Source organism: Cricetulus griseus, chromosome 4 (assembly GCF_003668045.3).
Source record: "Cricetulus griseus strain 17A/GY chromosome 4, alternate assembly CriGri-PICRH-1.0, whole genome shotgun sequence".
NCBI classification, from domain to species: domain Eukaryota; kingdom Metazoa; phylum Chordata; class Mammalia; order Rodentia; family Cricetidae; genus Cricetulus; species Cricetulus griseus.
This window is the reverse complement of record NC_048597.1, coordinates 3,663,669-3,690,473: the sequence shown is the minus strand read 5'-3', so window position 1 is coordinate 3,690,473 and position 26,805 is coordinate 3,663,669. Positions and strand designations below refer to the sequence as shown.

General features: G+C 49.0%; 2 protein-coding genes across 7 annotated transcripts in view; one reads left to right on the top strand and one right to left on the bottom strand.

Annotated features, from left to right (window-relative positions):
- The window catches only part of Sim2 (SIM bHLH transcription factor 2), a 46,920-nt gene extending 42,220 nt beyond the window's left edge, over nt 1-4,700 (top strand). The window contains 4 exon segments of the mRNA XM_027415644.2: nt 1,092-1,260; nt 1,861-2,269; nt 4,289-4,563; nt 4,566-4,700. Coding sequence (XP_027271445.2) covers nt 1,092-1,260; nt 1,861-2,269; nt 4,289-4,563; nt 4,566-4,700 — 988 coding nt within the window.
- Nucleotides 4,701-8,197: 3,497 nt separating this feature from the next.
- Nucleotides 8,198-26,805, bottom strand: part of Hlcs (holocarboxylase synthetase) — a 176,963-nt gene continuing 158,355 nt past the window's right edge. For all 6 annotated transcript variants that reach the window (XM_027415648.2, XM_027415647.2, XM_027415645.2 and 3 more), the window contains 5 exons: nt 18,933-19,000; nt 18,304-18,464; nt 13,888-14,002; nt 12,192-12,405; nt 8,198-11,215 (listed from right to left, as the gene is read on the bottom strand). In XM_027415648.2, coding sequence (XP_027271449.1) covers nt 11,044-11,215; nt 12,192-12,405; nt 13,888-14,002; nt 18,304-18,464; nt 18,933-19,000 — 730 coding nt within the window. In that variant the 3' untranslated portion in view covers nt 8,198-11,043. The remainder of the gene's footprint in view (nt 11,216-12,191; nt 12,406-13,887; nt 14,003-18,303; nt 18,465-18,932; nt 19,001-26,805) is intronic.

Sequence of the window (26,805 nt, the reverse complement as noted above, 5' to 3'; positions counted from 1 at the left end):
TGGCAATGGCGACAGGCGAGCCCTCTAAGGATATAGATCAGACCCTGGTACAGAGTCCAAGACTGGGACCCAGGAGGGGGCCGTGTGCAAAGAAAGAGGGCAGTTCCTGTCCTGTGCGGGGCACAGGTCACACCTGTGCTCTGCCATCTCCCATCTCTGTCTTCCCACATACTCTGTTTCCAGCAATGGGGAGGATTTGGTCCCTGAAAGACCTGAGTGTAATTGAAAAAAAAAAAAAAAAAAAAAACTTTCTTGAGACAGAGTCTTGTCATTAGTCCAGGCTAGCCTCAATCTCATGATCCTTCTCATCGCCACCACCACCCAGCCTCCTAAATACTGGGATTACAGGCATGGGCCACCAAGTGACTCAGATGCAGATTAGTATAAATCCACCAGAAGTCATAGGCATACCTTCCTGGAACACCCTGTACCTGTCTCTCACTCTCTATGTCCCCAGCCTCAGCCAAAGAAGGGCCCTCCCGTGTCCTAAGCCCTGGGATCTGGCAAAGCTACACGGGAGGGAATGTCTCTGCCCCTTCATTCGCTAGCTAGGTATGGCAGGCAGCACTCTGCAGCAACTCCCCCTTTGGGAGTGTGCCTTTGCCAAGCTGGTTTTGCAGGGTGGACGTTAGTCCACGAGAAAGTGGGTGAGGTTAGGAGCTTGCTCCCTACACCTCATCCCTCCAGGCTTCTGGGGCACTCAACAGAGAACAGCTGGGCCCTGGATACACAAACTAATAAGGGCCATGGGGTCACTGGGTTGCTACCCTTAGCCTCCACCATGCCTACCCCTTGCGGCGGTCAGCATCCTTGGGAAAGGCATCTGGGCTGAATGGGTTTGGAGAAAGTGTATCACTATCACTTTCCACTATTCTTGCCAAACAATCCTAACCTTGCTCAGCACCCTCTGGGCCACCATGCCGGCGCTCCTGGTAGCTTTTGTCAGGACGATGTGTCCTCCTCTCCAGCACATCCAGCACCTGAGCCCCTGAGAAGAGATGCTCTGGGTCTTGAGGATGAGCTTGCTTGGGGGATCTGCTCTTGCCCATGCATGGCCCGCTGGATGTGACTTGCCTACTCTTGCTTCCCAGGGATATTGAATACAAGGAACTTCAGTTGTCTCTGGACCAGGTGTCCACTTCTAAGTCTCAGGACTCCTGGAGAACCACCTTGTCTACCTCACAAGAAACTAGGAAATCAGCTAAACCCAAAAATACAAAGATGAAGACAAAGCTGAGAACGAACCCTTACCCCCCACAGGTAGTATGCACATGCAGCAAGGTGGGTGTGTATCTGGGGGCCCAGGACACCTGGGCATCAACTATGAACCTCTGAGCAAGAATTTGACCACATGGAAGTGACGCCTTCAGGTAGCAACCCCCCAGGTAAACTGTCAAGAATGAGACAAACAAACAAACAGCTAACTCAAGAGGGCACACGGGCCCTCTGAATTGACGTGAATATGGGCTACAGAACCTCTGTCTTCTGTTTTGGAGGTGGGGGGTTCTTACCTTGTTGACCGGGCTAGATTTGAACTCCTGCCACAAGTGATCTTCTGTTGCATTCCCCAATAACCAGGATGGGCGCGCTACTTTATTTGGCTTATGGTAATACCAAAATAAAACTTGGCCCTCTTAAAATGCCATTAGTGAGGTCTGGGGAGTGGCGAGCGTCCACAGCACATGGTGTGTGCTCAGCTTGGCGTATAGGATCTTTCCTCTCAGGGACCTCACAGTGACACTGGGGTCAGGCCAGCCCTAGCATGGGGCTGGGTCTCCTAATATCCGGTCTTGTGGGGCTAGAAGGTGGCTTGCCTAGGGTCTTTCTGATGGCCTCTCATCTGTCTTCTTTGCCACACAGCAATACAGCTCGTTCCAAATGGACAAACTGGAGTGCAGCCAGGCGGGAAACTGGAGAATTAGTCCCCCCACAAACGCTCCGGCTCCCCCAGAACAGCAGCTCCATTCAGAAGGCGGCGACCTTTTGTACGGGCCACCCTACAGCCTCCCCTTCTCCTACCATTACGGACATTTCCCTTTGGACTCTCACGTCTTCAGCAGCAAGAAGCCAGCACTGCCGGCCAAGTTCGGGCAGTCCCAAGGATCCCCGTGTGAGGTGGCACGCTTTTTCCTGAGCACACTGCCAGCCAGCAGCGAGTGCCAGTGGCATTGTGCCAACCCCCTATTGCCCAGCGGCCCATCGACAGCTAGAAACCTTCCTGAGCCTCCTGTAAATGCTGCCCGGCATGGACTTGTGCCAAACTATGAAGGTGGGTCCCATTTGCAAGAGGGGAAGGTGTGGGGGTGGTAGATGGAAAAAAATCCTCCTGCTTTGGGCAAATGTTGGCCTTTTCTGTTTCTGAGTTGGGATTACCTTGCTTCCTATTGCCAATCATGGTTTCACAGGAATGAGAAATGGGTTACAGGTCACATGTCCCAAGGACGACAGAGACAGAGCAAAGGGAAACTGAGTGCCCAGGCCCCACCCCCACACAGCTCCTGACTTTATGTTTTAATGCTCCCACAAGGAGACAAAGGGGATTTTCCAAACCAGCTCCCATGTTTGTCAACACTCCTGGTGTGTCCATGAGACCCCTTTTCACTGTACCTCAGAGTTAACAGCAGAGACACTGGTTCTCTTCCTAGGCCAGTTTTCAAACTACAGGAAATGGAAGTAGAAATCCCTGGCCTTGGTGAAACCACAAACACACAGCAATTAACATGGACTCTTCAAGCCTCTGTCTTTCTTTAAAACGGGACCACAGCCTATGTGAGCCTTCTTAGCACACTCCAGGTGCCCGGAAATACATTGCTAGTACAGTTCATTGCTAGCATAGGACTGGCCTTTTTAACTTTTTCTGCTCGAAGGGAAGTGGGAAGAGCCAGCCCACTCCCTAGGACACTCTGAGATTTCTGTTGGCACACTAGCCAATCACAGGCAGAGGAGGAAAGTATGTCCCGAGAGCTAGCTGTGGGAAGACATAAGCCAGTTCCATCTAGACCTGGTGACTGCTCGGAACATGGAGCAAGCTGGCACAGATGACCTTCAGGAACCCCTAAAGTGGGGGGGGGGGTAAATGTCATACTAGGATGCTATGCCCCAGGGAAAAAATATCACCAGCATTTATTGAGAAATTCCCTGTCACGTGTGTGCCCCTCAGTCCTCTCCCTTCCCCTGTCTCGTCTCTTCCTCGCACACACACTCTGTCTCTCCGGCTTTCCTTTCTGTGCAAACTCTGAGGATATGACTCCATATTGTGAGTAGTCTACATTTCAAGGCCAGATCTGAGCAGGGGGACAGCCATGGGAGAAATGAGCAAGGAGAAACGGGGTTTTCAACAGCATTTAGAGGAGATCATGTCAGCCATTAGGGTGCCCCGCCTTGGCCCCAGCCTGTGCCAGCAACCCTTGAGATGGTTGGATCCCCAACAAGTGCAAGGGTTCCCCAGAGTCAAGCAAAGAAAAAGTAAAGGGCTGTGTGAGATTACCTTTGTGAGACAGAATTACTTCTTTGTATCTGAGGAATTTGACTTTTATTACTATTTTAAAGCAAAAAATGGTCAGCAGCCAGCTACGTGTCACATCTGACTAGAAGTGGGGTGGAGAAGGGCCAAAGGTGGAATTTGAGGCAATTCGTACTAACTTCCTGGTCTTTGGTATTCAGAGACAACGATGTGAAAGGTAGGGGAAGTTAATTAAATGGGCACGGTTAGTGCTTTTAATTATGGGGCTATGAAACAGCACAGGGCCATTAACACCCTGTCCACCCCACCCCACCTGCATCGAGGAATCAGCCAAACTGGCGGACTGGACACGGTGAAGAGGACACGGCTTAGCTTCCAACAAGGTGTCCGCCAGCTCCGCGTGGCTTTGGAGCATCTTTTAATGTTAATGCAGTGTTCGGCTCTGTTGTGTAAAGCGTGTTACTCAGAATGAATCCCACCTGTTCCTCTTAAAGCGTCTTGTGATGGCACCACGCTGGCCTGGAATGTGCAGGGGGTGGCACAAGAGGAGGAGGAGGAGGAGGAGGAGGAGGAGGAGGAGGAGGAGGAGGAGGAGGAGGAGAACTATTCTGGGTGTGTGGGTTGCGGTGGGGTGCGGTGGGGTGGGGGACTGTGGCTCTGAGGAACACGTGGCTCTGCACGATCGAGGGCGCGCGAGGCTCCGGGAATAAACGAGAAGGGCAGCGAGGCCGCCGGTGGATCTCAGCAGAGCAGAGGCCGGCTGTGCCTCCGCAGGCTGGCTTCCTCCCGAGTGCAATTCTCTAACCTGTCGCTTGTCCCCCGCAGCGCCCGCCGCCGCCGCGCGCAGGTTCGGCGAGGACCCCGCGCCCCCCAGCTTCCCGAGCTGCGGCCACTACCGCGAGGAGCCGGCGCTGGGCCCCGCCAAGGCGGCGCGCCCGGTGTCCCGGGACGGAGCCCGGCTGGCGCTGAGCCGCGCGCCCCCCGAATGCTGCGCGCCCCCCGCGCCCGAGCCGCAGGCGCCCGCGCAGCTGCCCTTCGTGCTGCTCAACTACCACCGCGTGCTGGCGCGCCGCGGGCCGCTCGGGGCGCTGCGCCCGGCCTGGCCTGCGGCCCCGGGGCCCCCGAGGCGGTCGGCCCGCTGCGGCCGCGACACCCGGGCCCCGTGGCCCCCTCTGCGCCCGGCGCGCCCCGGCCGCACTACCTGGGCGCCTCGGTCATCATCACCAACGGCAGGTGACCCGCCGGGGCCGGCCCCGCTCCGCAGGCGGCCCACAGGGAGAAGCCATAGGCCAGGCCTTCTCTGGTTCCTTTTTTCTTTCTTTTTCCTTTTTTCAAGGTCCAGCAGATGGAGGGGCGAACTGTATATGCACGATATAAATTAATTTATACAGAGACAACTATTTTAATAGAACTCCGCAGCCGCCTTTTAGATTTTTTACCGTAGATGCCGGTGTAGAAGATTGGGACCCAGTTGGAGGATGGGGAGAAGGGACAGTCAAGGGCCGGTTTTCAGAGGGCTGAGAGTCCAGATGCCAACCTGTGACCTCAAACTACCCAGTTCCCAGGGCTCTTGGTTTCCTCACCATGAAGTCAACCAGCAATGGGAATTCAGGCATTGCGTGCAGCTTGGCGGAAAGATGCCACTTTAAGGGGACCCCCACCTCCATCCCGTAGTCCGATGTTCCAGAGGGATGGGCACAGGGTGGAAGTCCCTTCAGAGTCCTTTTGGACACTTAAGTAAACGCCAAATGTTCTCCTTGTAAGTCCCACGAGCAGACAAGAGTTTCTGCTGTCTTCGAACTCACTCATGCATCTCACTTTAAAATTTAATCCTTTTAAAAATACAAAAACCAACAAGCCGAGGCTAAGGAGGCAGACGTGCAAGCCTGTTGAGTAAGGCGTGGACACGTGGTTGTGCTTCAGTAGCACAAGCTTTCCCGAGACTGTAGGAAGTCTTGGTAACAACCACAAATTGCACCTTCAAAATACATGGAGTAGGCATTAAGTGCAAAAAAGATATATATAGCCAGGCATCTTGCAATGACCCTGACAAGCTTCATCCCCTGGCAATGTCCCTCCAGCCCTCTCAGATCTGTTAGTCCTGCGCTTATGTTTGCTGCAAGTAGGCACGACTAAAGCTAGTTAAATTGCATGTGCAATCAGAAGCCTGAACGGACTGCACCTTGTGGAAGAAAACAATGCTTAAGGGACGTAATGAAAGTGGTGTGCACACTTAAGCATTTTCTACACAGCACCGAGGCTTCGTACGAATATGTCGTGTGTAACAGGTGAATGGAAATCCTTTTTATAAACCCACCAGCAGTGTTTAAAAATAAACTTCCATTACTTTTGTTCCGCACTTATGATTTATTTACGGACATATTCGTTTTTTTTTTTTCCTTTGTGGGTGTGGCTCAGCAGTCCAATGCTTGGGTGACAGGCAGAAGACCCCGGGTTTATACCCCAGTATGGAAAGAAAATAAGAAAATCACTATTCAAATCACAGATTCCCTCACAGATCTGACCCAAACATCTTGACCAATGTCTGCTTTACCACCTTCCAGTTTAGCTCACTTCACTTTAAAAACTCCTCCTGCCTGCACCAAAAAGTTCTGATTTTTTTTTAAAAACTAACCCTTCTACAATCAATGACATCAACAGCTCTCAAAATATGAATTTCAGTAGGTCTCCTGTGCCACATAGTGAGGGCCCTGCTTATTCTCTACAGTGCTTGCAAGGTTAGGAACAGGAGGAGTCTGTGGGGGGGGACTGGGTGACAGGGTGGCCGCACACACCCCTCGCTTGCACTGGCTATGCCTCACTTAGATGTCCTTAGTATCTGCAACAGTTATAAGCCGAGGGCGTTATGTTTTATGTTCACCAGTCTCACAATTGGGCCGTGGTTCTTTGAAGGTCGGTGTTTGATTCATGGGCATTAGACCAACATTTTTCAATAAAGTACCACTTAAGTGCTTTTGTGCCAACCCCAGAGGTTACTAACCTCTGGGGGCTGTATCTGCAAGACACAAATCATGAAGGCTTCTGGGGCAGGTTAACGGGGGGGGGGATGACCCTGTTATCAATTTACAAATGATAATGCAAACATAAGGGAGTTTATGTGTCCCTAAAAATTAAAATGCATATTAGTAAAAAAAGTCCTTATTTGAACAAATATCATGTTTTCATAGTCTAAAATAGGAACAAAGATCCCCTCAGAAAGCCAAACTGGGTTACAGAGGTGGTGGACTCTGGCAAGGCTGCCAAGCAGTTACCGAGGCAACCCAATCCTCAAGATTCTGCCCATGGAAGCCCTGGTATCGTTTCTCAACTCTGAAGCTCTGACCCAAGAGGAAACATTTTAATAATGAAGCTGCTGCTTCACAAAAAAAAAAAAAAAAAGAAGAAGAAGAAAAAAAGAAAAAGAAAAGAAAATCATAGTGGGTCCTATCTATGTACCATGTTGACAAAAATGACAGATGAAATGGATTTGAAGCCTAAACCCAATTCAAGTCTTCGGGGCTGCACAGGGCCTCCCAGAGAAAGGAATTCCTTTATGTTCTTGGAAACCCCTTTCTAGAAAAGCCATTCCATTCATACCCCTTCGGAAGGGAAGCCTGGAAGGGCCTGTGTCTCCACCCCCACCCCTTTCATCCTTTCAAATGGCCAGTGGGACAGGCCTTCCTCCCTTCCACCATGAAGGTGTGTGTGTGTGGGGGGGGGGTGTCTGTCTGTGTGTGTGTGTGTCTGTGTGTGTGTGTGTCTGTCTCTGTGTGTGTGTCTATGTGTATGTCTCTCTGTGTGTGTCTGTGTGTGTGTGTCTCTGTGTATGTGTGCGTCTGTCTCTCTGTGTGTGTCTGTGTGTGTGTGTGTCTGTGTGTGTGTGTCTGTGTGTGTGTGTGTCTGTGTGTGTCTGTGTGTGTCTCTGTGTGTGTCTGTCTCTCTGTGTGTCTCTGTGTGTGTGTGTGTCTGTGTATGTGTGTCTGTCTCTCTGTGTGTCTGTGTGTGTGTGTGTCTGTGTGTCTCTGTGTGTGTGTGTGTATATGTCTGTGTGTGTGTCTGTGTGTGTGTCTGTGTGTCTGTGTGTTTCTGTGTCTGTGTGTGTGTGTGTCTGTGTGTGTGTGTGTGTCTGTGTGTGTGTGTGTGTGTGTGTGTGTGTGTGTGTGTGTGTGTATGTGTGTGTGCTGATGCCAAATGGGCATGACATACTATCACTTCGTGCTATCGCAGGACGAAAATATCTTTAATGAAAGTTGAGCAGTCTTCACAAAAGAGACATCCTGAAAGAACAGTTGAGGAGTGGTGACTTCAAATGTCCCTCTCCTTCGGTTAGAAAGATTTGTCCTTTGGGCCTCTGTGAGCTTTTCTTATTTCGGCTAGTAAGATTTCCTTCCTGCCAAAAACACATAAAAACTCACAAAGCCTCAGGTTCCTGAATTCTTACACACAGTCCTTGTCATGTAAACATGTTTAAATACTGAGTAAAAATAGTGTAATCAAAAGATACTATTTTTTTTAAAGATTTTATTATGTATACAGTATTCTGCCTGCATGCCAGCAGAGGGCACCAGATCTCATTCAGGGTGGTTGTGAGCCACCATGTGGTTGCTAGGAACTGAACTCAGGACTTCTGGAAGAACAAACAGTTAGTGCTCTTAACCGTTGAGCCATCTCTCCAGCCCCCAAAGATACTATTTTTAATAACGACGCCTGGGCTGAAACAAGAGCAAGCGTGGGTCATGGTGAAAAACCTGAAAAGTTTATTTTGGTAGACTTTGCTTTATAGGCATTGGTTTACAGTAATTCTTTTCAGAGACGGTTCCCTGAAAAGCTAAAAAGTAGGATAGCAAAGATTTACATTGCTGTTTATTTCAAAGATGCATAGTGATGAGCCAGGAATGAGGATGTCCATTTCTGGCTGGTCAGGAAAGAAAGCCCCTCAGGTTCCCCTCTTGCGTTCTGGAACTGCTGGGTGAGATAGGCCACGGGACTACCACACAGTGTGCTAGGTGGAGGGGAACCTCCAGAGTCTGTGGTCCCTCACAAGACAGGCTTGGGTCACATTGGGTCACCTCATCGAGAATAGTGGGATCCACAGGACACATGTCAGCCACTTCCAGCTCTCCCAATCAGGGATCCCTCATTGCTTTAGCTGGGGCATGTGAAACCCAGCTTTTGCTGTGTATAACTTCCAACACGGGGGTGGGGGGGGTGGGGGTGGGAGTGGGGGTGGGCTGTGTGGGTGTGATAAGGAGGCAGCTTTGTGTCAGGAGTAGCCTGGTCTAAAGCATGGGCAGATTTTGAGTTGGGTGGCCACATCTCAAAGTTAGGAGATGGCAAAGCTCTCTGAAGACCTCAAAGAAGCTTCTTGAGACCTCAGACTGCAGAGTCTGTAAATACCCTTGCATGTAGCAGGTAAGAGAGAATCTCTACGATGTGGAATTTGAAGTCTTTGTTTCACATGAGACAAAGCCAGGTTGATGGGAAGCATCTGCTTCAAGGCTACATTGTCTCTCTCAAGACAAGTGGGTGCCACGTTTGCACAATCGAGAGCACCCCTAAATGGTATAACCACTCAGAGGCTGACCACCATGTCCAGAATGTTTCTCTGTCTGCTCTGGCAGGACCACACTTCATTAGTTTTAACTTACAGAAAGGAAATTAAATGATAACATTTTTTTTCCCAAAGTACAACTACCCAGAATAGACTTTCAGTTTAAAATAAAACAGCATGTTTTTCATTAAATAATCCCCCAAAGAAATTTAAATGTAATGATGGCAGTCCTGGGAGACAACAAGCCTTAGATTACAAAGTCTGGGAACCGGAGCTCGCAACACCAGCCTGGAGATCTTCATCCTTGATGACATTTTACAGACGTCCTCTCAAGGGGCAGTCCATTTTGTAATTTTGGGGTGGTGTAGAGTTTTATTTAAACTCACATGAATTAAAAAAAAAACCTGAACAAAATTTAGAATATATATATATATATATGTATATATATATATATATATATTACTTGAAGTCTTATTTGCAAAACAAAAAAGTTACTTTTTAAGTTCTTTTAAAATTACATGCCCTCAGACACAAGTAAGGTTGGTAGAGTTTACCACGTTATTTTTTTTTTTTTATTATTTTCTTTACTTCAAGTGGGGTTGTCTGTGCTATGCTGAAGGTAGATGGATTTTTATACTGAAAACCTCAGGTTCCTGGAGTTTGGCCTGACCATAAAAGACCTGGATAAAGATGGCACTGGTTTACGATGAGGGGATCTTGTTCAAAGCTAAGCATTCCATTCTGTTTCCTTTCCACTAACTGCAGTGCAAATGGCAGGAAGTGAGGGAACAGACAGGAATTGGTTCTTTAAGGCTGGGCAGTAACGGGCATGATTCACAAACCCCAGAGACGGGAGTACACGGGAAGGCACCACACATCTGGAAACAAACCTAGAAAGGCTTCCTTTCCTTTGTTCTTCCATGGAGACTTTTAGCACGTCAGATTTTGAACATCTTTTAAAGTCATACACGAGCACGCACGCACACACACACACACACACACACATGCACACGCACGCACACACACACCTCTACAGACTTGACTGTCAATATCTCATCCTTTCACGATGATATAAGGAAACAGGGGGCAGAAAATCTCAACTGACAATACCGTGCCATACACTCCACTGTGTGAAGACAGCCCTGTGGGAATGCTCCACATTCTGACAGAGCCCACAACTGGCTCAAAAGCTCTAAGAGTCATCCCTCATGTAGGCAGGAGAGTGATCTGTTTATCCCCGACCTGGGCTAAGCACCAGCCACTAAGGAAGGTGACATTTTGACTTAAAAGTCTAAATCTTGACTCATATGATCCTGGGAAGGAGTGCCCAATTGCATAGGGGCAAAGTAAGAAACTTACTTCCTCCCCTGAGGCCATGGCAACCAAGCAGGCTGGTGGCATCGTATCACTGTGGCCACTCTTCAGTCCAGTGTTACAGGACTACCACAGCAGAGTGACTTCAGGGAGCCTACCTTGATTAAGGAAAACAACAAGTGCCCAGAAACAAAGCAGAAAACAACCCAATGCCTAGGCACCATTGTACGTTCCGGGAGAACCCTCTGGAGGCTCACAAGCAGTGACCACCACCTCAGTATTCTCCTGAGCTCAGGGCATTCGTTGTTTTAATAGCCTTCACTACTTGGGAAACATCTGCACGATCTCATGGCTATTTCCATCTCCCTGCCCTGCATTCTCCTAGTAAACACAGAGCCAAGCCCATGTGGAAAAAGCATTTCGACACCGTGCAAGGCAAACTAAACCCCTAAGCTAAACAGTATCTTCACCCGTCAACCCTCGCCAGATGCATCTTCAAACACCCAATACAACCACAGATATAAAAAGACAAAACAAAAACCCAAACCCAGGGTGGGGTGGGGTGGGGTGGGGGCAGAGGCGGGGGCAGGGCCCGATAACCTGAAGAGCTAACAAATGATTTGGAGGACACTGGCCCACAGCTCTACATTAGCAAAGGTGGCCGCCATGCTTGCTGGGAGCTCCCGGGAGCTGTTGTGGCTGCGGTGGGCCAGGGCTACTGTCGCTTGGGCAGGATGAGGTTTCTCAGCATGTCAAAGGAGTTGCCATCAGGGTGCACCGTCACCACCTCACCACCCATGTGATGCACCTGCAGGAACCCCGCGTCGTCTAGGCCCACGATAGACACCTGCGGCCCCTCGGGGCTGCCCAGGCGGACTTGCTGACCGCTGAAAATGGAGCACACCAACACTGGAGTCACAGGAGGCCAGGGAAGGCGGGACACAGAACTCAGAGACTATTCATTACAAGGGACTAGGGTCCTGGGGACAGGCTGTGGCTTATTATAGTGACCTCTGACCTTCTCTGTCCCTGTGAAATGTCTTAATACCTACTCAAGAAGCCTCAGTGGTGGGCTGGGCCTTCTGTGAACCACATCACACTAATTCTGATCCTATTGCTGGTGATTTGTGCCCCTTCTCACCTCAGGCACTCTTAATACACTGTGGAAAAAAATAAAGGAAGAGGAGGGGACTATTTGGGAAAACCAGGGGGCAGGAGAAGACCAGATTTATACTGTAAACATGTCTGAAATGACATAACAAAAATCCACGTTTTTTTCAAATCAACACGTGCTAATTAAAATAAAGAAAGGAAAAGAAAAGAAAAAACACTTTATAGGGATGGCCAAGGTGAGGCACTTGCCCCAGGAGCCTGGTGACGTGGTTTCAATCCTTGGAACCCGTAACTCCACGAAGCTGTCCCACCCTCTCTTAAGTTTGAGGACACTGACGTTTAGGAAGGGTAGAGGCTTGTCTTACACACCTGAGCTGAGGGGGGATGCCAGGAGCATCTGTTACCATGTGGGGCTGGCCTCAAACCCAGAGCACAGATTTAGGAGATCCTAAGTGCAGGCGAGGCTGCCATGGTTGAATGGGATCTCATTTTGGGATCTAGCAGGTTCTACCACTTAGATGTGTCTGAATAGCTGCTCGTAGTTCACACTAAACTAGATGTCCTCAGGGTCATGTCCTCCCCAGAGCGTCCTCCGGGGTGCTGGTCCCTCATCTCTGGTTAGGCTGAACCAGGGACTTTTCCATCGGAGTTAAGAAACAACAGCCTAGACCTATGCTTGGCCCTTCACGCTAAGACAGTGAAGTACTAACTTCAAGGAATTTTAAAAGAAAGAAGACGACGAGTACTGACCTGTGCACCCAGTATTTGTAGTAGAGAGGAAGGACACCATTGGGCCCTCGGTCCTGAAACGTGCCGATGAGTTTCTCCAGCACAGTTACTGCCCTGGCTATGAGGTAATCGGCTCGTAAGGGCTTCAGGCCTGCCTTGTGTTGCTTATTGTGTTCTGCGATGAGGTCATTGATGCATATGGTAGGGTTACTGTTAGTCACATTAAATCCACAGCCTGGACAAAAACAGACAAGCAACAAAAAAGCAGCTTGACACAAGCAGTGGATCTCAGCCTCCCTACGGTTGCAGCCCTTTAACGCAGTTCGTCATGCTGTGGTGACCCCCAACCATAACATTATTTTTCTTGCTACTTCATAACTGTAATTTTGCTACTGTTATAAATGGTAACATAAATATCTGATATGCAGGATATCCGACGTGCAGCCCTCAAAAGGGTCTCGATCCACAGGGTGAGAACCACTGTTCTAGACAATGGTGTAAATTCTCCCAGCACTCACAATTTAAAAGTCTGAGGGAGAATAGTGATATCCATTACCCTCAACTTAGACTACGTCTTTCTAGAAGCTAGGGTATTCTGCTGCACATTCTGAAACATGTCCCTCTTGACTCTCCAGCCTCCAAAAGCTCTAAGAACTTAACCGAGTCACACGTTTTGCCTCTCTTCCCTTCGGGTACCATCTGACAGCGCTGGCCTCAGTACCAGTGGTGCCACTTGGCATCTGCATATGGTACAATTACTCATTTCAGTGTGGGGTGTGGAGCTTTAGAAGTATGAACTAGCTTGCCTACAAAAACGCTGCCGGTTGGTAGCAGAATTGGAAACTCGAGCCTTGTGTTCTTTGACACCCTAGGCAGGATCACATGTTTCTGTCTGTTGCTGATTTGTGAGTGACAAGTGAGCTCTACTGGGAATTAGGGGGGATTGGTGGTTGGATGGTCGGGGTTCCAAGAACTTCTGAAAGTGCCATGAAGCCACCTCCTCCTGGATGTGCTGAGGTGAGCGGGCAGGGACTCTGCCATACTTTTACTAGCTTGAGGTTTTGTGTTTTTGTTGTGGTTAAAAAGGCAATTTTTTTTTTCATGGCTAAGAATGCAAGGCCGGCCGCAAAAGTTGTCTTAGCTATTGTCCCAGCTTCATTTCTGCTACCGTAATAAATACCCCATCAAAAAAAAAAAAAAAAAAAAAAAAAAAAAAAAGCTGAGAACAGTGCTGCCCATCCTGGGCTGGGCATTCCTGCATCAATTAACATAATCAAGACAATTCCCCATGAAGATGCCCACCAGCCAGACCCGGACGGCCCCTTACCCAGACCCTCTCCAGCTGACTCCACCTGTGTCAAGTTGATAATTAAGCTAACAACCACAGGCATTAACTTACTGCTTAGTATAAAACATAATCATTGTAAAATACGCTTCCAGCATTCTCATTCCATGAGACGCAGACCCACAGAAAGACATCTGTGAGGTGTGATACCAATTTGGCATTTCCACCGCCCCAGACAGGAACTGCTAAGCCCTTGAAGCGGTCTCAACTCATCTGGTCCTCTCTGAATCCACGTCATACTCTATAACTTAAGACTAAAGGCATCATCTCATAATCCCATCCACTCTTTCAGGTAGAGGCATGCACAAGACATTTAAATTCTGCTGTTTTGTTAATATAAAAAGTGCTGGAGGAAGGGCTTTAAGAACTCACCAATAAGGATGTAGAACGTCTCTCCCATGAGGGTGGAATTAACCAGAACGCCACCAATCTTCATTAGGTCACCGTAATAAATATCGTTGGGCCATTTCACTCGCAAGTTGATCTCCTAAAAGAAAACCTGCATGTTCACTAAGCCATAAACCACAGGGCAATGGCATGAGAGAAGAACAGAATCTTCAGGAAACTAAAGAAACAGGGACCTGGTCCTCTCTCCTGCTCCAAGTTGATCACTTTGTGGGGGTGTGATACGGTATTTTTAAAAATATGTTATGTGCATGGGTCTTTTGCCTGCATGTGTGTCTGTGCAGCGTGTGCAGGCCTGTGCCATGAAGGCCAGAAGAAGGTGTTACATCTCCCCAAGACCAGGGTTACACACAGTTGTGAGCTGCCATGTGGTTTCTGGGAATCAAGCCCAGGTCCCCTGGAAGAGCTGCCATTGCTCTCAATCACTGCGCCATCTCTCTGGCCTCAGGTAACACAGAATTCAAACTCCTGCTGGAGCTTGAAGGTAAAATACTGACAGATCACAGTCCGCCAAGTCAGCACCCTCAGATATTCCCATCACGGTCTCTCACTGTTAAAACCTCCTTTGCACAGCTGTCCCCGAGGCTCAGGCAGGAGGACTGCAAATTCGAGGGCTGCCTAGAAAACTCAACGAGTTCAAGGCTGGCCTGGGCAACTTAGTGAGACTCGGTCAAAATAAAACTTGAGAACGTGTAGAGCTCAGTGTAGGGCAGTGGCCCAGTAAGGATGCCCTGGGCTCAATCTCTAGTATATAAACAAACAAACCCCCAAACAAAACAACAGTGAGAACAAAGCACCCAATGTTTGCAGATGTCTTATAAATCTAGTTCATTAATATCTGGGTATCAAAACTGTCATCAGGAGGTAGGCATTGGGGGAGGGAGAGAATATTATCCCCAGGATTCTTTGCCCCTTAGAAGCCACGGCATGACAGACCAAGGTGGCTTTGACCCGACCAGAGTCCCAGAGGCAGGTGTGGGGTGTGGAGTGGGGCGCCATGAGGCAGCAGAGAGCCCCAGCTTAGCAGTGGTTCTCAATCTGTGGGTCATGACCCTTTCGTGGTCGACTGACCCTTTCAAAGGGGTCACCTGAGACCATTTCGCACGTCAGATTTCACGTTAGGATTTATAACAGCAGCAAAACTACAGTTATGAGGTAGCAATAAAAACCGTTTTTACAGTTGGGGGTCACCACAATATGAGGACCTGTAATATAGGGTCACAGCCTGAGGAAGATTGAGAACCACTGCCTAGAAAGTGCCTTGTCAAGAGTGGACGTGGTTACAGCAATGGACTTGTCCTGTGGCCACGGCCTCTCCATTGCGAAGGGTATGGCCTGCTGGGATCTGCCTGTGCCCTGGCCATAGTAGGATGGACAAGGGTGGGCACTTCCTTGATTGAGGCCACCCCAGACCTCTACGTAACCCCTGGAAACACAGACTGGACTAGATTAAGAGGCCCAGATTGGGACTCCTAGACTTTGGCCGTCATGGGTGGGCGAAGGAAATCATCATGGAAGAAGACACGGCAAAATAAAGCCGGCGACAGTGGCGGTGGTGGGCTCTCCAAGTCTGTGGGACTCGTCTTCCCACGGTCAGCAGCTCTGAGTCCCCCCAGCACCATCTGTACACCTGTGCTGGTCTGCATCTCTCCGCTTCAGTGCACAGGGCTTTCCCACCCCAGCCCAGGTGCTGAGTGCTTAGTGCGATGCTACGGCTCCTGCCCTTGCCACCAAATGCCCTCCTCTCCCAGTAGATCTCATGGCCACTGCGATTAGAAGCCCTGACACACCCATCCAGGAAGCGACTACAGAGCAGCAACAGAAAGGGCCACAGTGCTGCCCAACCTCCTCCCTCCTGTGCTCCTGTGCCCACCCTCCTTCCACCCATGCTCCTGTGCCCACCCTCCTCCCACCCGTGCTCACCTGTGCTCTCATGCCCACCCTCCTCCCACCCGTGCTCACCTGTGCTCTCATGCCCACCCTCCTCCCACCCGTACTCCCGTGCTCCCCACCCTTCCACCCATGCTCCTGTGCCCACCCTCCTCCCACCCGTGCTCACCTGTGCTCTCATGCCCACCCTCCTCCCACCCGTGCTCACCTGTGCTCTCATGCCCACCCTCCTCCCACCCGTACTCCCCTATGGTGATGGCAATGAGATCAAGTTCCCATCTCAAGCGTTCAGGGCTGGGGCCAGGAGTCTCTCCCTGCATGTGGCAGTGGCTTCTTTCTGAGCTGGCCCTGTGCTCCAGCCTGGCCTGACTTTGGGTTTTTTGTCCTTGGTCAAGAATGAAACAACATATACAATTCCTGGCTTCTCCTTCAGGCAAACAAGAACATCTACCCCAAGGTGAAAAGCGAGGCTATGAACTGTTTTTCTCTTTTCTCCATAACCTGCTGAGTGAATGACTTTGAAACGAGGCTCATGTAGCCCAGGCTGTTCTCAAATTCTTTGTGTAGCCAAGGATGAGTTTGGAGCTCTGATTCTCCCTCCTCTGGCTCCCAGGGCTGGGGTTATAGGACTGAGCACCACACTGTTTATATGCCAGTGCTGGGGACAGAACCCAGGGCAAGCACTGTACCAACTGAGTGCCACTCCAACCTTGATCACGCATTACAACAACTCCTGGGACTCCCTTATATGTAAAGTCCTATGGCCCACACAGACCTAAGTAAAACAAAGCCTGCCTTCAAATTTCTGGGAACTCAAGGGTGAGGGAACAGGGTACACAAGACTCTCTTAAGGAAACAAGAACTCTGTGCTTTTGCCTACAGGAAGGAATGTTGGGAAAGGAACTTTAGCTCCCAGGAAAGCAGGAAGGACCTTACTACAACACTGAGAGAAGACGTGGGGGTGGGGGAGGGCAGGGACAGAAGCCACAGTGAGCAGAAGCAGGCAGCCTGGCACTGGGAAGGAGGCCACATTCCAGTGACACTGAGTTAGTATTTGGAAATCGACAAGCTGTCACCTCACTGAAGGGAACCAAACACATGGAGGCTGTTTCAACCATCCAGTGGCTGTTCTGTGTAGGTCAAACCGGCTACATCAAAACTAACTCCGGACATGGCGGACCTACAGGCCCAGAAAAATAATGTCCTTTCTCGTGTGTGGACCCTAGCTGTGGATCTTGAGTTTTGCGTGTTTAATCTGAAGCACCTGTGGAAGTCAGGAACTTAGAAAGTGGCTGGGAGGTGCGGGTACATTACATGTTAGCTGTGGGACAGTAGAACTAGGTGAAAGGGAAATTAAGAGCCATACTATGGGGGAAAGGTTTAAGCAGTGAGGGAGATGGTGGCGGGTGGGGCGGGGGGGGAGGTTGGGAGCGAAAACTATTGGGGGAGAACTAACCCAAATGAAGGGACGATAAGAAAGATACATGGTCACCCCTCCCCACTATGAGTTACTCGTCGGGGAGGCTCCCGAGGCTCCCCAGACAAGAGAGGTCATTGCCACTTACCCTTGGTTACCACAGTGACTACACAGTAAGGCCCTACCCTGAAGACCTCACACACTGCTGCTGCAGCACAGAGAGAGGTCAGTCTTGATCTAAGGGGGAACTTTCTCCTGCTGGGTAGATTTCTTAGTGCCAGATATTGTGTAGGCTGATGGAAGAGAAACAGCACCAGTGGTCATATTCGGGGCTGTACCCCAAATTTCATAATTCCTACCTGCCAGACAAGATGTGCTCACCAGTGCAACAATGCCATGACCTTCACGGGGGTGACCAACCCCTTTAAACCTAGACTGGAGACCTGCTCCTTCAGAGGGAGTTCATGGCCGATACTGTGAACCCGACCAAAAACCCATGGCTGGGGAGCTCTCAAGCGCCAGTAGGTAACCCATCATTGGAGTTTCAGTAAATGGTCATGGTGTCAGATGCCACCTAACTATTCATATTTGTACCCATAGATTTGTGCTGTTCTCAACCTTGGCCAGAGACATTTCGTTCTGTAGAAGGCAGTGGTTACTACAATAGAGAAACTCACAACTGGCCAAAATACTGAGAATGAGTTGACCACAGGTGTTTAGCCCTAAACAGACATCTGTGAGAAATTCCCTACTTTCTCTAGGCTCAGAGAGCATTAAGTAAGACGGGGCAGAAAGACTCTAAGAGCCAGAGGAGGGGAGGACTTCTGTGGAATGCTGTCTTCTGTGTGGAAGCAATGGCCCACAGCAACACTGTAAGGCCAAGCATGTCAGCCAAGCACTCTACCCCTGGGCTACGGCCCCAGCGGAACTATGCACTCTAAATGGTACCCCGTGCCCTCTGGTGACACAAGCTTTGTGAAGGACACTGTCAAACATGCAAATGCATGCCGCAAATGGGAAAGGCCAGGCTGGAGGACGGTGCACAGGAAGGGGAAGGGCGAGGAAGCCACACATACCTCGTACTCCGGGATGGACCGCACCGCCTCCACGACGGCCAGGGACATCAGATGCTGCACGAACGGAATCCTCTGTCCCAGCTGTGACCTCAGGGGAATGCAGACCAGCAGAGTGAAAAGGGCACACCCCACAGGGCTCAGCCAGGCATTCGGGCCCCTTCCTGGAAGACAGACCCGTTGGAGGAAACCGCGTGCCCATATGGACACTCCCAGACAACAAAGTCTCAAAGCCTGACACCCATCCCCCTTGAGTCTATCTGTGCTCAGTTACACACCTTGATAGGATGGGCTTAACTCAACAGAAGAAAGGTAGGATGCTTTTACAGACTCCAACAGACCCTTACTGAGGGGATTAAATGTCTGGGGACTGTTTCCATCACGATCTGCAGGAGTCTGGGGCACACAGGTTACCAGGTGTGACAGCCACCAGATGCAAACATTGCCTGACTGGCAGGACGCTTGCTTTCTACTAAGGCCCAATCTTTCCTTCTCCGTCTCCTTTCTCCTGCCCCATTTCAGGGGGTGGGGGTGGGGGCTATTAAAATGGAAAGACTCTAACTCAAGACATCTCAGGGTTCATCACACACGAGCTCTACAGCCAGGAAACTCACAGATTTTCGATGACTGACCTTTGCCCTGGGTCTGTCGAACAGCAATGGCGATTAAGCCCATTTCCTGTGGCATCTCAAACATCAACCTGCAAACGGTGGGAAAAACTGGTCAGTTAGAACGGACATGCAGAGCAGGGTCAGCAGCTCGGATAGAGGAGGAAGAGTGTGTGTACACATGGTGTCCAGGAAGGGCCCGGCGATCGGCGAGCCTCTGGTGGGAGCCAGTACGAGGGTGAAGAAAACAGCACCGAAGGGCAAGAGAGTGGAGAGGGGCAGGGTAACCTGCCTGGCTGGTACCCAGTTTGATTGCTCCAGGATGCAAGCTGTTTCCCTTACATCATATCTGCCTTCAAGTGACAACAGCAAGTCCTGACATTTGTTTCTACTTACAGTGAGTTTCAGTTGGAACTCACACACGCTTCTGATTAATCAGAAAACCAGTATGCGGCAGTAAAGCGTTTAAGAGATACCCCATCCCCTGAGAACTAATTATGCTTTAACTGTAGTAAATAAATCGACACCTTTTGAGAATTCCCAAGAACCCTGGATCCATTTGGGCTTCAGTTCTGCTTTTAAAATAGTTTCACCAAAAAGAATACCAACTTCTCTTTGGGGACAGTGTACCTACGTAGACCTCTACCTGGCTGGCCATATTAGGCTCAGAAGAAAGAAAAAGGAAAATGCTCCTACATACAACCACTCCCTTTACTCCATTTCCTCCAGGTTATGTTCTCTGTATTTTATTTCCATATTAGGACACTTCTTCCTTCCTGAACTGAGCAGATACAGTACAGAGTAGCAGGTATTAACAGCCAAAGCCAAGCCTTCTCCTCTGTCAGTGTAGTGGAACAGTCTCCTTCAATCTATCTATCTATCTATCTATCTATCTATCTATCTATCTATCTATCTCCTATCTATCTATTATCTATCTATTTATCTATCGTCTACCTATCTATCATCTGTGGGAACAGAGAGGCTGAGCAGGGCAGAGGGCATATTTTGTATTAACAAGAAATGACAAGTCAGTCTGAAGTGTTCTTCAACACTCTTGCAAGAAGACAGAGCCCTTTAAAGTAGAGGTTCTCAACCTGTGAATGACCCTTTCACTGTGAAAGCATCATTCACAGGGGTCGCCTAAGAACACTGGAAAACAGATATTTACATTATGATTCATAACAACAAAATTATGGTTATGAAACAGCAACAAAAATAATCTTACGGTTGGAGTTACCACAACATGAGGAAACTGTATTAAAAGGTCGCAGCATGAGGAAGGTTGAGACCCCCTGCCGGAAAGCAAGCCTATGCCCCGAGAAGTTCCCCACCCTCTCCTGCAGGCTAAAGGAACCCCTAGGAGAGGAAAACTGCTTAAAAACTAACACACACACACCCAACGTCCTGCATCTCCAAGGTGGGCAGTGCTGCTTAGAGGGGAGGAGCTAAGGATTCTTTGCGTGTAAAGGGGACAGCAGGCTATGTTGGGAGGGTCTGGCTGGTGTGACGGCGGGGTCTTCCTCACAGAGGAAACCCAACCTGTGCCAATGCACATGAACCCACCCCACAGTCTTTTCCTGACACACCTCTCCACCTCATCAAGAATAAAATGTCCTTTGCTTGTGCTGGACAAACAAAAATTCCAAGAAGGGCTCTTTGTCCTGTGGCAGAGTTAACACTGATTTTCAGGAATTCCTGCTTTCTAGAAGGTCCTACGCCTGATGCCCAGACTCCTGGGGTGAATGAGGGACAAGGAGGACATGATTTAAGGACTCTGTGAGCAGACCACAGAAGCTCCATGGATGGTGAGCAATCTAGAATGTCCTTTAAGCATGTGGATAGGAGGCTTTCACATGCTACATACAGCCAGCGATGGAAAGGGGGGTAGAGATAGGGCTGCAGGAGCACTAGCGACTCAGAAACCAAACACAGACTCCAGAACAAAGAAAAGCGATTAAGGGAACATACGCACTAAACTGCTAGAGGTTTGGCAGCACTTAACAGGGCCTATTAATGAGCAGAGCGAGTCTGAGCTGCTGAGGCCAAGGGGAAATTCTGTGGGGGAGACAACAGAATAGGAGCTAATGACTATCTGAGACGACTGGAGGCCGCCAGATTTACTTGTGCTATCTGAGATAACTCTGGGGGCCAAGCTGCACCACTCATGGTCGACAAGGAAGCATTTATGAACTTTGTCAATGCCTCATTCCTGAAAATGAAGTTGCTGCAGTCTGCTTAGAGAAAAAGCAACTACGGATGCATTGCATTCTTCCTTGATGCCCTTGAAGAGGGAAAAACTGGGGTGGCGTAGGGATTGCATAATCTTTACCTACCGGCTGCTGTATTTTATTTTGTGACTGGCAAAGCTATGACTAAAAGATTTGGACTGTATGGACTCACTGTTGTACAAAAGGGACACCAAAAAAAAGCCCTGTTTGTGCAGAGTCCAAAACTTCTTGAGTTCCGTAAATCCCTATACTGAGTGCTCGGGTTACAGAGGGTGTCATGGTACCCAGGGGTGCCCTCCAAGACTATCCTGGCTTTCACATGGCCAAGAAGATAAAGTTTTGATAGTCATACAAATTCAGAGGATAGGCCAGGAGGAACTAGTGAAAACAGCCAGTGAGGAAAAATTTAAACTGGGATCCAGCCCATTCTCCATGGAGCTCTGAAACAGCCACATTCGCCAGTCAGAAAAGCAAAACACTGGAAAAGAGGAACAGTGAGCAGAACAGGGCAATAGAGCCATTGGTGGTCACTAAAAGGCCAGCTCTGACACACAGAGCCATAGAAGACATGCTGGCTGCCAGCTGCACACTAACACACACATTTACACAACTCATTGAAAGTTCCGAGGAAAGGAGACAGAGACTATGACAACAACAGGAAGGTTTTTGTCATCCCCTCTTAAATCTTTCCCTCGAGGTGATTAGTTAGCTTTTAATTTTACAATTATTTCGGAATTCAATTGTGGAAAAGTGCTATTTTACATTAGGTAAATTGTTTGCAGTTATTCAAAAACTATTTCTAAGATTAAGACAAAAAGGTCTACTTTAAAAGTAAAGATGGCCTGGACATGGCGGCGCACACCTTTAATCCCAGTGCTTGGGAGGCAGAGGCAGGAAGATCTCTGAGTTCAAGACGAGTCTGGTCTGCAGAGCGAGCTCTGGGAAATCCAACGTTGCACAGAAAAACCCTCTCAACAGACAGACCGACAAGCAGGCAGACAGGCAAAATGGCTGACTATCCTGCTAAGACAAACACAGGAGAGAGACTTCAGTGTTCACTCGTTCTATTCCTCTCCAGCCTGAGGTACAGAAGAAAAAAGTGTGCCTACAAGTTCCTTTTCTTTGTCCTTTATCCCTCACCAGTGTCACCACTCAGCCTGTCTGGTCAGGGTTAACTCAACTGTAATTCACTTCCTTCCATCCCAGGGCTGACGTCACGCTGTGAGCATCTCCATCCCAGTGCTGATGCCACACTGTGAGCACCTCCATCCCAGTGCTGACGCCACACTGTGAGCACCTCCATCCCAGGGCTGACGCACACTGTGAGCATCTCCATCCCAGGGCTGACGCCACACTGTGAGCATCTCCATCCCAGTGCTGACGCCACGCTGTGAGCGTCCACCACCTCCATCCCAGGGCTGATGCCACACTGTGAGCGTCCACCACCTCCATCCCAGGGCTGATGCCACACTGTGAGCGTCCACCCCGACGTCACACTGTGAGCGTCCACCACCTCCATCCCAGGGCTGACGCCACACTGTGACCACCTCCATCCCAGAGCTGACGCCACACTGTGAGCACCACCTCCATCCCAGGGCTGACGTCACACTGTGAGCATCTCCATCCCAGGGCTGACGCCACACTGTGAGCATCTCCATCCCAGTGCTGACGCCACGCTGTGAGCGTCCACCACCTCCATCCCAGGGCTGATGCCACACTGTGAGCTTAGTTATCAAGCACGTCTTAACGTCTAACAAGCGCAGTCCTCCTCATCATCATTCACAGGGGTCGCCTAAGAACACTGGAAAACAGATATTTACATTATGATTACATCACCCTGTTTTAGTTATCAAGCACGTCTTAACGTCTAACAAGCGCAGTCCTCCTCATTGCTCTTTTTGAGCATTATTTCCCGGTGCCTTTTCAGACATTGAGAGGTTTTGTTTGTTTGTTTGTTTGTTTGGTATTAAATACACCTTGTAAATTAATTTGAGAACTGGAATGTCTGTGAAGCCAAGTTGCCCTGTGAGCAAGGAGGGTTATGTTGTTCAAATGCATTGCTTCACCGGTTCTACCCACGCTCTTTGTTACCGTAAATGCACATCATACTATCATTTTATGGTTGTTACATACATTAAAATAAGTTGATTTCTATAAGCTAACATGCTACCCCCTTACTGAATCCTTTCATTGCTTAAGTTAGAGACTTATCACTTCTCTGAGACTCCACATGCAAGCTATTGTCTTACCAGCAAACACATAGTTTTACTTGTAGGGCCTGTGACCTCAATACAGCAGGTTTCCAACAGCTAGTGCAGCAGCAACACAGTGATGCCACATACTTGCTTGTATTTCTCTACGACCTCAAAAACAAATGAACTTCTGAGCCAGGAGAAGGCGGTGGCTTCAACTATAGGAGTAAAGGCCCTTTAGACCTTCAGAACATCCCCCAAGGTTCTGGACAGCACACAATTCTAGAGTACCTTTTCCTGTGCCAATCCTTAAATGTCCCAACAGCTGTCCCAGCAGTCAATGCCATGTGGTCATATTTTACAGCTGAGGAAATGGAGGCCTGGGGCTCCGGGACATCACAGAGCAAGGCTGGTTCCGCTCGCTGCGGAAGACCTGCTGTCTTGTTTGGGGTCTTGATGTGTACGTAGCCCAGGCTGACCTTGGATTTGAGTTCCTCCTGCTTCAGCTTCTCAACTCAAGTTGCATCAGTAAGACATAAAGGCAGGGACACTGTTAGTCTCTTAAAATACATCTGGGTAAGTTTAACGGTCCTGAGGACTTGAAAGTTTTCTTTTTTGTTTTTGTTTTTCTGGAAAGTTCTGTATGCTTATTCCTAAACTTGAGAAAGGGATTTTTTTTTAACACCTGAAATAAAATCTTATAATTTCAAAAATTAAATGCTACCAAATTCGTGATGAAGTTCATTTTCTTCGCCCTAATGTGTCGGGGAGTTATTTTTCCTGCTGTGTACTAATTCTGTTTTGTTTTGTTTGCCTGCTTGCTTGTTTTCCCTTTGTCTCCCCTCCCTTCCTCCTTCGTCCCCTAACTTTAAAGACAGGGTCTCACGTGTAGCTCAGGCCGGCTTCAAACTCTCTGTAGGCCTTGAGCTTCTGGTTGTCCTGAGTCTTGAGATTACAGGCATGTAGGACCACGCTTGAGTTAGGTTACTATGGATCATACTCAGGACTTTGTGATGCTCAGAAACCACTCTATCCACTGAGTGACTTCCCAGGAAAGAAATCATTATTATTATTATTATTATTATTATTATTATTATTATTTATTTATTTATTTATTTATTTATTTTTGGTGGTGCTGGAGATTGAATCCACGGCCATGGGCATAATAGGTGAGGTCTGTCCCATGGAAGCCCTGTTTCAAACAAGCCAATTTTTCCTCACCGAATTTACATAAAATAATAAAATAATGAGTTTCCTTAGCTACGAAGCACCTGGGTGGTCAAAGCCAGTTTCATGGAATGAGTTTCTTCTAGAAAGGGAAGCCCCACCCTCCCACTCAGGCCCTGGTCCAGCCCTTTTCCACCTCAATCCCATCTCTGCTTCAGGGTAATTATCCGCAAGGGTTTCCTACCCTGCCAGCTGGACTGAAAGCCAGAGCATCTTCTGCTGGCATTGCCCTCAACATCACCCGCGCTCCTTCCGCCTTCCTCTCAGGTTCCGCCCTGCCAGGAGCAAGAGGCACAGAGAGTGTGTGCTGGGGAAGCTTAACACCAGCTCGGCGTCCAGCTCTGAGGGACAAGGGGCCTCTTTCTTCGGTGCAGGGCTTTGCTCCATGACATGCTGTGTTGGCGGCCCCAGGAACCAAACCAGGTTCTGAATCCAAAGCGGGAACAGATACTCATTCAAATGGATATTTTCCATCCCCTCCGGCCAATTCTACTTTCTACCCATCTTTCCAACCCTCCAAGGCTGGCTTCTGCTGGGTTCGACGTTGGTGGGACACTGCACTCCATTTCCTCACGGATCTCCTCGGCTGCCCCTCAGAGGTTTCGTAGGCACACCACCACCCCATCTACACAGCACGCAGGGAGCATCATGCCCTTTTCATTCGTAGAGTCTCCAGTTGATTTCCTGTGTTCCTAGGATGGCGTCAAGGTGAAGAGAAGAGACGATGGCTTCACAGAGATGCTCCTGCCCCCTCCATCTTTTAGGAATTTGTTTTGTGTGTGTGGAAGTCAGAGGACAACTTTTGGGAGTTGGTTTGCTGCACCCATCACACGGGTACCAGAGACTGGACCCAGGCCATCAGGCTTTATGGCAAGGGCCGTTACATGCTAAGTGCTCTCATCATCCCAGGGTTACTTTCTCCCAGGGTGTTAGATTTAGGCCTCAGCACTCTTTCCAGCTCCCACCCAACTGGGAGACACTGGCAAATTCCCCTATGTCCCTCCAAACCTAGGTGTCAGACTGTCCTTCGGGGGCCATCTCTAAAGGCATCTCCATCCTGGGTCATTCCCATTAGCCTGCCTTTGTGTCTGCAAGCTAGGTCCTGAGTCCACCTATGCCTCTGACTACACACAGCCCTGGAGGTTCTGACCACAGCCCAGTGTGGGGCTGGAGGTTCCAACCACAGTTCAGGGTAGGGCTAGAGGTTCTGACCACAGCCCGGTGTGGGGCTGGAGGTACCGAGGACAGCCAGGTGTAGTTAGACAAGCTGCCTTTACACCCCTACTTCAACAGGGAGAGGAGAGTCCACACAACTGAGGTTTCCGGAAACAGCTCCTTCCTCTGGTTTTTCCTGCCCTTTAAAAATAAAGTGTCTACTTGTCCATTTTTGAGACTTAACTGCCTTTTTATTTTGCTTGACATCTTAGAATTAGCCTTCCATCTGTGTTTGTAAATGCTTTTCTATTTAAAAATCACTCTCTCTCTCTCTTTTAAATTTAAAAAACACAGTGCCATACTGCTAAAGGTGTCAGGAAACATACTCAAACAAGGACGGGCTCCAAAGAAGGCCCTGCCAACAAAACGCCAGTAAAATCTGAAACCTGGGTTCAGACACACTGGGAATTCTTCAGAACTTAAGACCTAAAGAGTGTCTGTATTCCAGTAAATCAGCTTCCCTACGAATGCCATCAAAACCAGAGCTTTAATGAGAGAGGGACTATCAGAGGAGAAGGTTTGGACCATATGAAACTTAATTTAAAAACTATTATGAGAAGATTAATTTCCCCTCCCCAATCAAATGCATAAATCCTTCCCTTAGGTTTTGTTTCATTTTCTCCCCCGCCCCCAAATGGAGGGAAGGAAGGAAGGAAAGAAGGTATCCTCAACACATGAAACAATGGCTGTGAGTGTACGCGCCTGAGTGTCTGTGTGTGTCTGTGTGCGTCTCTCTCTGTGTGTGTGTGTGTGTGTGTGTGTGGTCTGTGTCTGGTGTGTGTGTGTGTGTGTGTGTTTGCCTGTATGCAGGCGATTCTGGGTGTCTTCCTCAATTACTTCTCCACCCTATTCTTTGAGACAGACTTGCCCACTAGCTCAGAAGCTCAGGAGCCTCTGGGAGCTGCCTGGCTCCATCTCCTGAGTGTTGGGGTTACAGGCATGTATGGTCACATTTGGCATTTTTAACCTAAGTAGTGAGAATCTGAACTCAGGTTCCTCACTGTTACACAGCCAGCACTTTACACACTGTGTCAT